Source organism: Dendrobium catenatum, unplaced genomic scaffold (genome assembly GCF_001605985.2).
Source record: "Dendrobium catenatum unplaced genomic scaffold, ASM160598v2 fragScaff_scaffold_998, whole genome shotgun sequence".
NCBI lineage: Eukaryota > Viridiplantae > Streptophyta > Magnoliopsida > Asparagales > Orchidaceae > Dendrobium > Dendrobium catenatum.
The window spans coordinates 1,094,982-1,109,582 of NW_021319460.1; the positions used below are offsets into that span (position 1 = coordinate 1,094,982).

Genomic DNA, 14,601 nt, shown 5'->3' on the forward strand with positions numbered 1-14,601 from the left:
GTGCGATGCTTGCGACGATTTAAGGATCCCTCCTCAATGCTAGCAACAAGTCGGCAAACCCCCGAGGCGCTCAAGTAGCGTTGTAGGACGGGAAACCGGTGCGACGCTTGCGGCGAAGGGGATAAAAAAAATATATTTTTATTTTGCTTTATTTTTATATAAGCACCCCGAACGCCCACGTGGTGCAGAGGGGGGAAATTCGTGCTTATTTCTAACGTGTTTTATTCTTATTAAAAAAAAAATACCCTTAAACTCTCACGTAGCGGGCGGAGATAAAAAAACACATTTGCGACCGCGGTGTCATTTTTGACACCTACATGAAGCGCTCACGTAGCGTTGAGGGTAAATGTTGCCTTTTGGTTTTTCCCCTAAACGGGGGAGATGCCGGGAGGTTGTCGAAATTTGGATCGAAGATCCAAGGACTTGAATAAAAATGAGCTTGGACATGGACCTTTTTGAACAAAATGAACTTAACACTTAAATGAATTTGGAAAATATAAGAGAGTTTGATTTAACTCAAAAGAGCGAATGCAAAAGAACTTGTACTTGAGATTGTAGTTTGGGACAACTACAAGGATTACTTGAACTCAAATCAGAAAACAACAGAAGACTTGAGCTTAATACTTGAACTCAAGCATGAACTTGATGAACTACAAAGGGCTGCACTCAAACTTGATTTGAGCATTGAAGAAACTAAGACTTGAACACAAATGAACCTAACTCAAGTTGGACTTGATTTGCATATTAAGCATGACTTGAATATTTGAGCTTGGGCAAATATTTGTCTTGAACCATAAAAGATTTGAATCAACCTTGAACTTGCAAGTAGCACAATGCAACAACAGGTGATCTCAATTTGAACTTGGACTCGAATCTGGATCTGGACTACAATGAGCACGAACATAACTTAATAAAAACTTGAGCTTTAATGTGACTAATGTGAACAATTTATAAGAGGCCCAATTTGAATTTAAGTCATAACATTAAGCTTTTAAAGGTTAAAGAATCATCATGCAAGTGATAATCAAAGAGGAGGATCCATCTGAGTCTCACCTAATGATATCACTGCATTATACTAAAGGCTAGGATGCTTCTACAACCATCAAATCAGACTGCCAGCAAATGTCTTAATCTCCTACAAGCATTGAAGATTATTGCATAGCGGAAATCAATGAATAAGAAAGAGGCAAGTGAAAGTGATTACCCTGCCAGTCAACTTGTATGCAGAGAGGGATGGATGTGATACCTACAACAACACTTTTAACACCAAGGTTACATTAGGAATACAATAGTTCACTGGTTTATATACAAAGAGATAGTTGATGAATCCAAGTCATCTCTAAGTCATCCAGAGGAGTATTATCAATAAAATGAGAGACTTGTGTTGAAGTTTCAGATAAATATTTACAAACATTATGAAATCTCCAATAGGAATTAAAGACATTCGAAATATGAATGCCAACATACAATGTGGTGTGTACCAACAAGCTTGATAGACCTATGGTGCAAACAAGTATTCACAAGCGATCAGAACTTGTAGGGAGTGGCATAACCTACCTACAAACTATAATGCAAGACCCTCAATGGGTACTGAAAACGATTCATGAAAGCTATCAGGGTTAGAGTGTAAGTCTCCTATTGACAATAGTAATAATGTTGTCATCCATAGCATGGATCAACTGATGGTAAGAGGAGAAAGTTGTATTGCATACATATGATTGTTTGGGACCGACAATGGGAAGTGTAGGACCAATATGTGCATGGAAAGTGTATCCTACCTATGAGCAAAGGGAAGAGATCATCATGAAAAAGATTCTTATTATTATCAATGATAATCGACTCATCGATAAAGGTTGTAGCTGCTTACGCATGTTGAAGGTCAACACATAGTGAGTGCGATAGATAACTTAATGCATCTTATGTTGCTATGGTTATCAGTTCAAGGCAGTGGTCTATGATTTCGAAGCATGGGGCACCATGAAGAATGCAATCATCCAAGGTTGAAATGATTGATCCTTTATTTAAGCCAACGACAGAAAATGATGAGGATGGTGCAATCAAGGAGTTGCCTACTAATCTCCAGACGAGTTCTGGGAAGAGAAAGCCAAATCAAATCATTATAAATGGTCGTGCATCCAACATACCTTCTACATGCAAGTATTGGAGTATTACAACAAACATAAGCTTCTACGGTCCATTATAGAAGACCTCCATGCATTAAACATGTCACTTAAGAACATATACAAAAGCACTATAACGAATGTGAGCTTCTACGAGCTGTCGTAGAAGACTCATTAAATATTTCAAAAATACCCTCGCGCGTGCACTATAGTTTGTATACATATAGGTACACTAAAAGGGGTAAAAGAAATTATGAAACCCGCATGGGCCTCAGTGAGCTTGTTACTGGTACACACGTGACGTCTAGGGATGTTGCGCGGGTTATTAAATTTGAACCCGATCCTCCTAAGTAAATAAAAAGGAGTAGATAGGGTATAATTATAAAATGCCCCCCCCCAAACACTTTTTTGTATTCCAAAATTGATTGGTTTTCGAAGATGCCACAAGCCGTCATTGCTGCCATCCAATGCCACATGTTGTCCTTGCTAGCCACCAGCAACACTTCGTACCGATGGCTACCACCGCCACCACCGTCGCTACCACTACCAGTAGTAGCCAACCGCCCCACCGATCACTACACCGCCACCACCATCGCCATCGCTGCCACCACCAACCATCAGCGATTGCTACTGTTGATCATTGTTGTCGAATTTTACATTGAATTTATTTACTTCAAACAAAATATAAAAAAATAAGCTTCAATATTTGTTTTGTACTCAATCAGATAATTCTAAAATATTTCAAATGTACGTCTTTTATTTTATAGTGTAATTCTTTTACTCTTCTTTCATTTTTCAACAAACCAAACAAACCCAAAGTAATTTTGAAGCATTGGCTTGATAAGGCTTTATACACAGCTTTATATTTGAGAAATATTACAGTGATCCTTCTATTAGGGATATTCCATCTTTGATTAATATTTCAAAGTAATTTTTTTTTTTTACAAAAATCTTAAAAAATGTTAAAAGTGCAACACATGCATTATGAATGATCAAAATTGATCGTAATAAAAAGATTAAAGCTCCTGTATATTATTTAAATGAAGAATTAAGGGGAGAAAAAGGATTACGAGTGTGCAATATCTTTTTTATGTAAGCTATGAGAAGGATAACTAGAGTCTTAAGGAAAAACTTGTGAGAGTCCCTTGCAGGTTTTTGTTGAGAGATTCAAAGAGGATCTACTCAAGGTGCATGACGAGGAGATTCTAGTTGATTAGAAACCTTTTGATATTCTCATATAATTTGTTAACAGATACAAACCTAAGAACAATAGTTTTTGTCAATTTTTTTCTAAAGATGTGTAGACTTGTAGTATCAGGAACTAGGTCTTTTGGAGAGGTTCATCCTTTGATTTTCTTCCAAGTGCTCATTCTCATCAATTTATCCATTTTCATTGTGAGACCATGAGTTGTCTCATCTAGATGATTGTTTCAGGAATACTAGTTTATACTTTGTCTCAAATTACAATGATTTTTAATACATAAACATATATGCTATTAAGTATGTCAATTGAATTAAACTATGCATTAATTTGATGTGTCAAGGAATCTGTTTTTTACAAGTGGCAAGATGCACAAGAAGAGGAACAATGTTGAAATTGATGAATGCAAACCATATTAGCTATAGAAAAAAGTCTATAATGCAATGATATGATGCTAGTATATACCAATATAGAATGCAAATGCTCACAAAAATAGAAATTTAGGCAATAGCTTTAATTCACAAAATTCTTATGTTCAATTAAAATTGGTTTTAGGACTTGCCGAATTTTTTTGAAAAAAAATATATTTATGACAATTAACAATTCCATATATTTTTTAGGTAATTACTAATTATGTACATGTCTCATGATGATGCAGATTAATAGCACTGCAAGCAATACAATTTTCTCCTAAGCCCTAACCATGCTTGATTTATGATAGAATTAAGGAGAGAAAAAAGGATTACTTAGTTCTTGAAGAAATCGAGCTCACTCAATATGTAGGTGCTGATATAAGAAATTATATGCTCAACAAGAAAGTAGACATGATAGTCTCTGGATGCGGAGAAAATGGACCTATGGCGTGATCATATATGAAGAACTATTGGGGTGAGAGAGAAAAATGGGCAATGATTTGTAGGAGAGTGTGAGGGATTCAAGGGAAACTCTCTATTCAGTCCATAATAATCAGAATAACACATCATCCATACAATATTTATACAAACAAGACATCGAGCCTTTTTCTTACATCAACTATTATCTCTCTCCAATGTCCACAAAGAATATATCGCTTAATCACAACTGTTGTTTAACCTTGAAGGTGAAGCCCATTGTTTGAAGTAATCAACCACATCTAATACATTGATCTTGATTTGCATCTTGCTTTTGAATTCCTCCTAATAACATTGCTTTTCATTACGTATGAACTTTTCAGGCTACATGAAGCTATTATGCACTTTGGAGAGAGCATCAAAGAAGTCATCAATGAAGATTTTGGTGATGGCATGTAAGTTAATGAGTGCCGACTTCTCAAATTTAATAATAATATATATAAAGAGCTGATCTGTTACTAGAGAATGTCATACTCCAGGTCAATCTTTTTCTTTCACATTTATTTGTTCGATAATCATTTTTCTTTCCTGTCTGTTCTGCATCATTCTAATTCTTGGAGAGACTGGCCCTAGTTTTTCTTGACACAGTTTCCAATATGAATGGAAAACACTTGTTAGCCAACTCATGCTAATAACATGGTCATTGAGTATCTGAAGTGAAATGTTACGAGTTGTATGAATATTCTAGTAATACTTTCACTGCTTTATCGCATATTGTGATAGGAAATACTTGAGTTCGCAAGTAATCCTATCGGATCTACTTGAGTTCGCAAGAAAACCTAACCAAAATCAGTAAAATCAGCGAGGAAAAACATGGAAACGTCGTAGAAAAGCAAGCACACTGATGTGAAACATACATGTTTTTAAGAATTGCAAGAAATTAATATAAGTTGTTAAGTTATGAAAACTATCTATCAATGCTTCACCAAAAGATAGAATTCTTGGAATCATTAGTATTTGATTTCGAGAGGCAAAGAATTACAATTAAAATACATAATATTAAGATAATTCAAAGGTAGCAATACTTATGGCAATAACAATGAATCCACCTCCTAACAATTAGAAAATTCGCCTAGGAGTTTTCCTCACATTCGTTCACTTGGAGTGGACTTAACGGAAAAAGATTTTAGACAATAAAATTGATGCCATTAATAAACAGAAGGCTCCGAGAGTAATGTCTAACAGAGAGTTACCCGGATTCGAAGGATTTGGTGGGCAGCGAACAATTAACCATTGGTTGTCGGAGAAGCATCCCCAATGGTGGTGGCTAGTTGGAAGAGAACTATATCCACGTATCCTTCCATGGAATTGTCGAGCTCCAAATCTAGGTTGGCGAACGAAGATTGTTGAATGTTGATGAGACCCTCTTGATCGTAGACGAGTCCGGGGTCAAGCTCGGGACTCGTCTCATGCTTAATGGAGAGAGGAGGATTAATTTGAATTCAAATTAACCCAAATTTTGGCTAGGGGACGGGGCGGCAGCTATGGGAGAATTAAGGGAGGAATTAATTGATGCTTATGTGGCAAGTGGAAAGAGAAAGGGATTGAATTTTGAAATTCAAAATTCAAACATGGGAGGGAAATTTGAATTTGAATCCCAAATCCAAAATTAGGTAGTGTTAATGTGAGGAGAGAAGAAAAAGGAAAGGGGATCAATAGGGGGGCCGACGGCATGCATAGAGGAAGAGGGGTTTGGGGAGGGAAATTAATGTTCCTTAATGCATCAACTCACTTTAGGAAAAATGTGAAGAAATCCAATCTAATTTAGTATTAAATTAGATTCAAAATTTGAAAACTTTCCTAATTTGGTGTAGTCAATTTAGGAAGGTTTTTGAAATTCAAATTTTGAATTTCAAAAGGATGAAATCTCTTCCCAAAATTAAGTGAATTGAATTAGGAAAGTCTTAATGGGGATTGTAATCAACATTAAGGAAAAAGAGTAAGGGGTGGCCGGCGGTGGGGGTTGGAGAATTTGGCTTGGTCGGAGCTTGAAGCAAGGGGAGGGGAAAGCCAGTGGTTGATGGGAGATAGGGAGAGGATTGTCGGCGGTATAGGAAAGAGGGAAGAGGAAGATGAAAACTAAAATAAAAGAACAAAGAACTCACAAAGAGATCGTAGAACCGCGAACTTTGGAATCCTCCAAAGGTTGATAGGTATTGCTTTCACCCACCTAGGGTTTCTCCTCTCAAGAACTCACTTAGAGATCAAGCAAAGAAAACTGACATTTTATTCATCATTCATCATCCCTAATACAAAGTCTTGGCCTCTATAAATAGGCCTCCATGAAGAAGAAAACACAAAGATAAACATGCCCTCCGGGCTACGACTTACTACATTCCCTCATAGGGGTACAATGGTCAAACATAACTAAAATAATAACACTAATGCAAAAACACAAAAATAGAAAAACATAAAATAGCTCATTAATAAATGCTCCTGATCGTGGCCGTCGATCTACGACGTCTCCTGTGATAGATGTGCCGGAATCGTCTACTGATGTCCTCACACTCACGATAGCAAAATCTTTATAGAAAGCAAAAGGAACAAACACCAAGCAAGATACAAGAGATCCTCAATTCGAGAGGGGGATCATCTCTTCAAAAATCTCTAGACAAGAGAGTTTAGAGCCCAAACACCAAGAAACCCTAATTCCAAGCAATCAAAACATAATCTTTCCCTAATCCCTCTCATCCTCTTTAATACAAAACTTTCCTAATTAATTTTCCCTCTCAAAGCCCTAGCCGCCCCCTCAATTGAATTTTGAAATCAAATAGATGGGTGAGACCCATCTCTTTGGGCGGCCACGGTAGAGGAGGCGGAACTAGTCCGCCTCCTATAAACTTGAGCCGGCTCAGCCGCTTCACCTTGAATCGGCGGCCTAACACATTGTCAAAAGCCACAAAATGCCATAAGCAAGTTGTTACTTGCCTACTTGGGAGAAGGTTTTGGTCATTTTTATCATCATTTGTTTTATCCCAACTACTAACTTACCTTTATAAATTTTTACTCATAAATTCCTGTTGAGAACCATAAGGGTAGTATCACCTGATTCCTAAACCTAGAATTGTGGGCCAAGCTTACCTAGTTTGTTTGTTCTTGGATTTCACCCGAAGTTCACTGTCTCAAACCCTGGTTAACTAGCCCAGACAATATTTTTAAAGGAATTCAAGTGGCAAACAACATACCAATGCTCATAAACTAGTGGAACAAATATATCCATTTCTTGTTCTAGTGCTTAGAAAAATGTTAGTAGTTGAATCTAGCACTAGCGTTTGTTTACATACGGAGGTTATAGATTGGTATATTTTTTAGTTATAGTCAACAGCTTGATATCTTTCTTCATCATTAATGCCTGAATTCTGTACTTGTAAACCATAACATGCTTGAGTGATAAATATTTGCTCCTGTTTTCTTCTTAAAATGGAATCTACATTCCAAGTCCATTAATTGATTTGGAGCATACATATATTTAATAAATAAGTGCTGAATCCTTCTGCATCACTGACTTGGTTTCTTCACAGAATGTCTGCTATAGATTTCTATTGCTCTGTTGATAAGGTTAAAGGAGTTGATGGTAAGGATCGTGTGGTGATCACCTTTGATGGGAAGTATCTTCCTTATAGTGAGCAGGTTGGTAATTTATCAATTAACGTAATAAAAGCGTTTGATAAAAAACCATGAATTTCATTTCTTCAATGATATTGACATCTTTGTGCAAATTTTTGGAAGAATTAACCATAGCATTCTAACCTCATTTGCATTTTCCGGTAGCGTTTGTTTCAATACTGTACTTAACCTTCCCTTTTAAGCAGTTTTCCTATTTTATAAACTGCTATTTACCAATCATCTAGCATGACGTGGTAATTACATGGAAGTAGTTTGTTTCAAATGCACACTGAAGTTTCAGAAACTATGACTATGGTCAAGATTGTTTTAAATGTATGCTAAAGTTTCCACTAACTGTAGTTTGCATCATAACTATTATATTCGAGCAGTATGTGCAAATAGGGGAAACCTAATGCAAATATGAGTACAACAACAACAACAACAACATCAAGCCTTTGTCCCACTACGTGGGGTCGACTACATGAATCTTTTTTCGCCATTGTGTCCTGTTAGATGTCAAATTCTCATTTAAATCTAATATAGAAAGATCTATTCTAATATTTTCTAACCAAGTCTTTTTAGGTCTACCTCTACCTTTCTTAACATAAGTCAAATCTAATACCTCAACTTTTCTAAACGGGTCATCGGATGGCCTCCGTTTAATGTGACCAAACCATCTAAGGCGATTTTCTTTAATTTTATCTTCCACTGGAGCTACTCCAATCTTTTCGCATATATGCTCATTTCGTATCCTATCTCTAAGGGTAAAGCCACTCATCCACCTAAGCATCCTCATCTATGCAACACTTATGATGCAGGACTAAATATGAAATGCATTTAATTCATATGGAATTTGTACTACTCTTGATTAGAATAATTGTAGAGTAATACTAGTAGCAGTTCAAAACAACGAATTAAAAAAAATAAGGGGTCACACCCGCTTAGGCTAAATCACGTGGCAAGAGCTTTGAAGCTTCTAAAATAAAATAGAAAATAACACAATGACAAGTAGTAGTTTCAAGAAAATCCCTAATCTAACAACAAGAGCTAGTAAGCATAAAGGTGCACTCAAACCCTACATTTACTAAGCTTTAGCATGAGCAGTAAAAAGTTGTCCGTCGTGATTGTAATCAAAGCCAAGAGAGATTAGATTTAAGAAATAATGAAAAGGGAAAAGAGAATCTTTCGTCAAGGAGCAGTGGAGATCCTCCACTCGACGCCTTCAAAATACTCGTCGATTGCTTCCACCAGGGTAACCAGAATACGCTCTACGTAGTCCTCGACGGTATGACCAACCCTTGGATTCACCTCGAAGAAGTTGATCGAAGAATATCGGTGAAGCCATCTTCGTCCCAAGTTAGACTGTACTCAATTTCCAGATTCGTCATTCATGGGTGATTGAGATAAGTTCTCCTTAATGCTTGATAGTGTTCTTGAGTATAAGAGAAAGAAATTTCTCTTACAAGTGGAGAGAAAAAATTCCCAAATCTGAAAACAATTTCAGACTTTTCTCCAAAATCTGAGAGAAGATTTCAGATTTATATACTTAGGAGATTGAGACTTTGGGGGGAGAATTAAGGCTTGAAGTCAAGTGGGGTAATAATGGGGGAGAGAGGAGATTGGAGAGAGAGGGGCGGCTAGGGAGAGGAGGAGGCCGGCAGTATTAAGAGGGATGGGGAATTATTTCCTAATTCCAGTATTTGGTTTAGGAAATAATTTAGGAATTGGGGCTTTGGGAAAATTCGGCCAAGAGGGATGAGAGGATTTTGATTTGTTTCCAATAGGGGAGGTGGGAATTAGGAAGCGATTCCTAATTTAAATCCCTGATAGGGGCCGGCGGCTATAGAGGAAGGGGAACAATTAATGAGAGCCATAATGGCTTCTTAATTTAGGTTTTGGAAATTATGAAAGATTTATTTTAATTCCAATTGAATTTAAAATTCAAAATAGACTTAGAATAAATACTTTCCTAAAATAGAGAAGTTAAATTAGGAAAGATTTTAATTCAAATTCAAATGATTTTGAATTTCAAAATTATCCTAAATTAATCCTCAACCCAATTAGGAAACTCAAGGAAGAAGGGGAGTGGGGGATGGCCGGCGGCTATGGAGCTAGGGCTGGCAGCATGGAGGGGATTTCGGGTAAGATGGCCAGCGGCTTGGGGGGGGGGGGGGAGCGAATTTGTGGAGCTCGGTTAGGAGGAGGTGACGGCCTTGATATTAAGGGGGTCTGGATGCAAGGAAGTCTGGCAGTGGAGGTGGAAGGGGAAGGACAAAAAGATAAAGAATAAAACCAAGAACCCGGCCGTCTCCAAGGTTGGTGGGTGATCCGATCTCCCTATTCTAGGGATATCTTCAAAGTTCTCTCCAAGAACTCTCAAACGCTCTCAAGCACAAGTGTAGGAAAATCTCATAATAATAATTCATTACCTCAAACATAAGACACGAGGCTATAAATAGCCAAAGTACAAAGGACTCAAGAAAATAAAAGACAATCTTGCCCTCCGGGCTTACATATGATGATTCCCACTAAAAGGGTACAACTGGAAAATAATAAAACAAATACACGACACTGAAAAAAATAGAAAATACATTAATAAGAAAATAACATAAATAGCTCAGAAATATAAAGACCGATCGTGGCCGTAGATCAGCGTCCATGCCTCTGATAAACCTTCTACGAACTGATGTCCCCATCAACTTAACTTAGTATTATGCTAAAAGTTAAGTGGTGCAGAGATGAGGATGCTTAGGTGGAGGAGTGGCTTTACCACTAATGCAAATATGAGTGAAAAAGGAAAAATAGTAAAGAAAAAATTTATATGGGTTTATGCAATTTATTTCTGTATCCCATTGTTGTTGTTATAAATTTCACTATGATTTTATTGGGAAGAAATATAGCTCAATTTTTCTAATAGAAATATAAGATGTCCCTCTACTCTCAACACCGCAATGATCTTTCCATTATATGTATATGATATATTTTTTTCAGAAGATGAAAGGTAAGCTCCACAACTTATAATTACTATTTCATTCACCATTCTTTTCCTTCGTGTTCTCGTCCTTAATTCTTGGCTAACAAATCTCCATTTTCTCATGTAATTTTTTTTCCTTCTTAGTATAGAATCCATCTAACTTTTTCTTTTCAATTATCATTTTCTTTTTTTACGGCATAAATTTTATCATAGAATTTTAATATTAGCTGTCAAGTTAGCATAAACCCTCAATATTTCTCACTTTATTCCCATGGCATATACATATGGCCAATATTTTTGGACTACTTTTTTTTTTTTTAATAATATTTTTGGACAACTTAATTAGATCCAATAGCTTAGAATCAATTGACTTGCCTATTTAAAACCCTTCCTATAGTCCTCACAATGTTCTCTTCTTTTCCTTTGCTTTGCTGCCAGAATATCCAACTCTTCCCAATATCAAGTACAGATCACTAGAAAGTTTAGGAATTTCCAAGTTGCCAAAAAATGATCCAACTCCAAAGCAAACTAGTTGATTCTTATTGTACCCATAGTCTGATCCAATATAAATACCATCAACTTCATATTCAGATTTTAGTTCGCTCAAATCCAACTTGACATGGTATTTTGATTTGACTATGAATTTGAAATTACCATAAGATCTTAGCAATGGTCCGATCACACTTGGTCTACGCTCTAGATAAATCATAGTGTTTGAATGGAAGAGTAAGGGTTTGTGTGGCGGCTTTCTCATTGTTGTGCTTTCGTGTTAATAAATTAGTTTTTTTTTTGCATATTGAATCTCTGTTGTAAGAAATAAAATGTCGGCCTTCAGATGACCCGATTAGGAGAGTTAGAAACGACTTTTGTTAAAAAAAAGTAGACAAACCTAAAAAAATTGACTAGAAAATATTAAAAATGATATTTTTTTATTAAATTTAATTGAGAATTTGACTCTTAACAAAATTCATTGAAGAAAAAGAATTCATGTATCCGACCCCATAGTGGCATAAAAATTAATGTTGTTGTTGTTGAAAAGAAAAATATTTATACTACCAAATAACATGATGTGAAACATATGCTAGATTCAGGAATTGTTTAGGAATAATAAAGAATTGACAAGCTTAGCAATTATATAACAATGGTGATCAAGGGCTGATTTAAGCGCCTTTTCAATTGTTGATAATTAATAGCAAACAATCACAAGTATTGGCGGAGAACAGTAAATAATAATTAAAACAATAGGTGTTTATCCACAAGTCACACAAATCCTACAATTAACAATTAAAATAGCATAATGAAGCTCCCTCACTCACACTCTTCGAATAATTTCAACGGAAGAGAGCTTGATATGATATTAACAATGTCACCAAGAAGAAGTAAACATTTAAGATTTTGAACAACAGAAAGTTACCTGAAAAATAAGTAGTGGGTGGGCTGGAGGTGAGTTGCCACTGGACAGAAGGTCTTCGATGGTCAATGGCGGTTGCAAGAGAGGAGCTAATCTGATCCACATATTCTTTGAAGGTCTGGTCTATGTCGAAAAAGGGAGACCGGTGAATGTCGTCTAAGCCTTGATTGTCAAATATGAAGCTGTGATCAAGTTCAGGATCAACCATCCATGAATGACTTGGCTGTCCCCGGTTTGAGGAAGGAAGTTTGGGCTTGGCTTGCTGAAAGTGAAGAGGAGGTGGCAGTTAGGGAGAGGGGCTGTTGCTTAAATAAAAAGAACGGGAAGGGTAGAAGGGGAGAATTAGTAGGGGATGAACTCGTCAGGTTTTTCTGCGGATGTTGTCCTCATCACAAAAGCTTTAAGAAACTCTATTTTTACATACCAATTCATCAACAAATTTAACAATAAGCTACTGCTGCCTTAAACAAATCCTCAAACTACAAACATCAATGTCTCCTTATAATACCGCATTGCCTGGAAGCCTATGCATTATGTGACATTTCTTCTGCTTCACATCTACAGTTGACAGCCAAAAAACTCTTGCTCTAACTTTACTCATTCATTTCTTCAATTAGCTGAATTCTAACTATTTATGAAACCTGCTTTATTTTTTCTATTCTGCTATTTTTGATTTCTCAATTGGACTCTGTGTCTTCTGCAGAAATCTGAACATATGGTTTCAAGGCAGAAGCAGCAGTGAACACTGAAACAGTATGAGAAGTTTAAATTATTCTCATATTATTACCCTAATAGCTGCAATTGTATTATAAATAATGGGTGTTGCCAATTTACTCTATGGGTAAAGCTTTGGTTTGCAACTAGAATCTTATGGGTTCGAGACTTAATGTGTTTGGACTTGTGCATGATTTTACGATTAAATTTGCTTAGGTTTTATTTGGGACAATTTTCTTATTATTTTTAAAGCATGTTTTTAGTAAAAAATTTTAATTTTTTAATAAAAAGCCGCTTTAAAAAGCAGTAAGAAAATCAATCCCAAATGAAACCGTAATGTCTCAAAAGAACTTTGTGTATTTTCTGCATTGATTATGATTTAGTCGTTGCGTGTATTGAAGATATTGTGTTTTAAATTTGATCACGATGAATTTTATTAATATTATTATATTTATTATAAGATAAATAGAACAGAAATTTTAATTTATTTTAAAATAAATTTGATGATTATAATTTCCATCATAATTGAATGATATTCTAGTTCAAAAATTTTCTATATTTTATTACTTTTATTGAACCCTACTTACTAATATACCAAAAAGTTATATGTACTTATTTTGATAACAATTTGCATATCAAAACTTTGTAGCAAAAAAATTATTTGAAGATCTTTGAAGTCATTTTTTTCCCTTTTTAGAAGAAAATTATTTTATTTTTTGTATTGGAGAGTCTTTCCTTGCAATAAAACTATCCTTTAGGTGTTTAGTTGCAAAATTTAGGGGTTGTTTAAAACCTTTTGTAGAATGCAAGGGACTTTAAGGCTTTATTTGGAACGACTTTATTACTGTTTTTTAAAGTAATTTTTTAGTGCAAAATTTCTAATTTTGTTACTAAAAAATTGTTTTAGGTTTTGTTTAGGACGGCTTTCTTACTGTTTTATAAAGCGGCTTTTAAGTTAAAAAATTTTAATTTTTTATTAAAAAGCTGTTTTAAGAAGCATGAAAAAATTCGTTCCAAATAAAGCAATAAAAAAGTCTATCTCAAATGAAGCTTAAGATTATAACATTAACTTTTTTCAAAAAAAAAAAATTCTCCTTAATCTCAATCTTTTTTTTACATAATTTTGTTTTGATGGAGCAATACGCATATAAACCTTCAAGAGATTATATGTGATAATGAAGTAATATAAATAAAGTAAAAATATCATATTTGACATATTTTCTTCCTTTCAATTAATAAAGCAGAGAATTGCAATGATAAGCAGAGTTTAAGAAACTTCTTTGATTGGCACAAGCAAGCGTGAATAAAGAAATGATAAGGATTTACAGCAAGCGGGGAAATTTTTTTTTCTTCAGGCCAGATTTGGTGGGGGCACTGTCAGATGAAAAAATGCTCAAACTTTGAAGGTGGAGGCGGCAAAACCGAAAGTTTAGCCACCCTCCCGCGCGCGGTTGCGCCTTCTTTTTCGATTTCACTTCAACTTCTGAAATGTAACATTCAGGATTTTGAAAATTGTTATTTTGTTGTTGAAATTAAATCTCTTTTTCTATAAATTTCTGTTTTAAACTTTTAATACTGGAAATCTACTGATAAAAGAGTATTTTTTTTCTTCTGAGAACTTCTGATCTTCGTATTATGATAAAAAAAACAAATATTTATAAATTTTGTACTTGATATTTCACAAA

At 35.3% G+C, this 14,601-nt stretch overlaps 1 protein-coding gene across 1 annotated transcript in view; it reads left to right on the plus strand.

Moving 5' to 3' along the window:
* The window catches only part of LOC110106641 (cyanate hydratase), a 21,255-nt gene extending 8,113 nt beyond the window's left edge, over positions 1 to 13,142 (plus strand). Inside the window, exons 2-4 of the mRNA XM_020836591.2 lie at positions 4,535 to 4,606; positions 7,733 to 7,841; positions 12,906 to 13,142. Of these exons, the coding sequence (XP_020692250.1) occupies positions 4,535 to 4,606; positions 7,733 to 7,841; positions 12,906 to 12,944 (220 nt within the window). The 3' untranslated portion in view covers positions 12,945 to 13,142. The remainder of the gene's footprint in view (positions 1 to 4,534; positions 4,607 to 7,732; positions 7,842 to 12,905) is intronic.
* Positions 13,143 to 14,601: the final 1,459 nt, after the last annotated feature.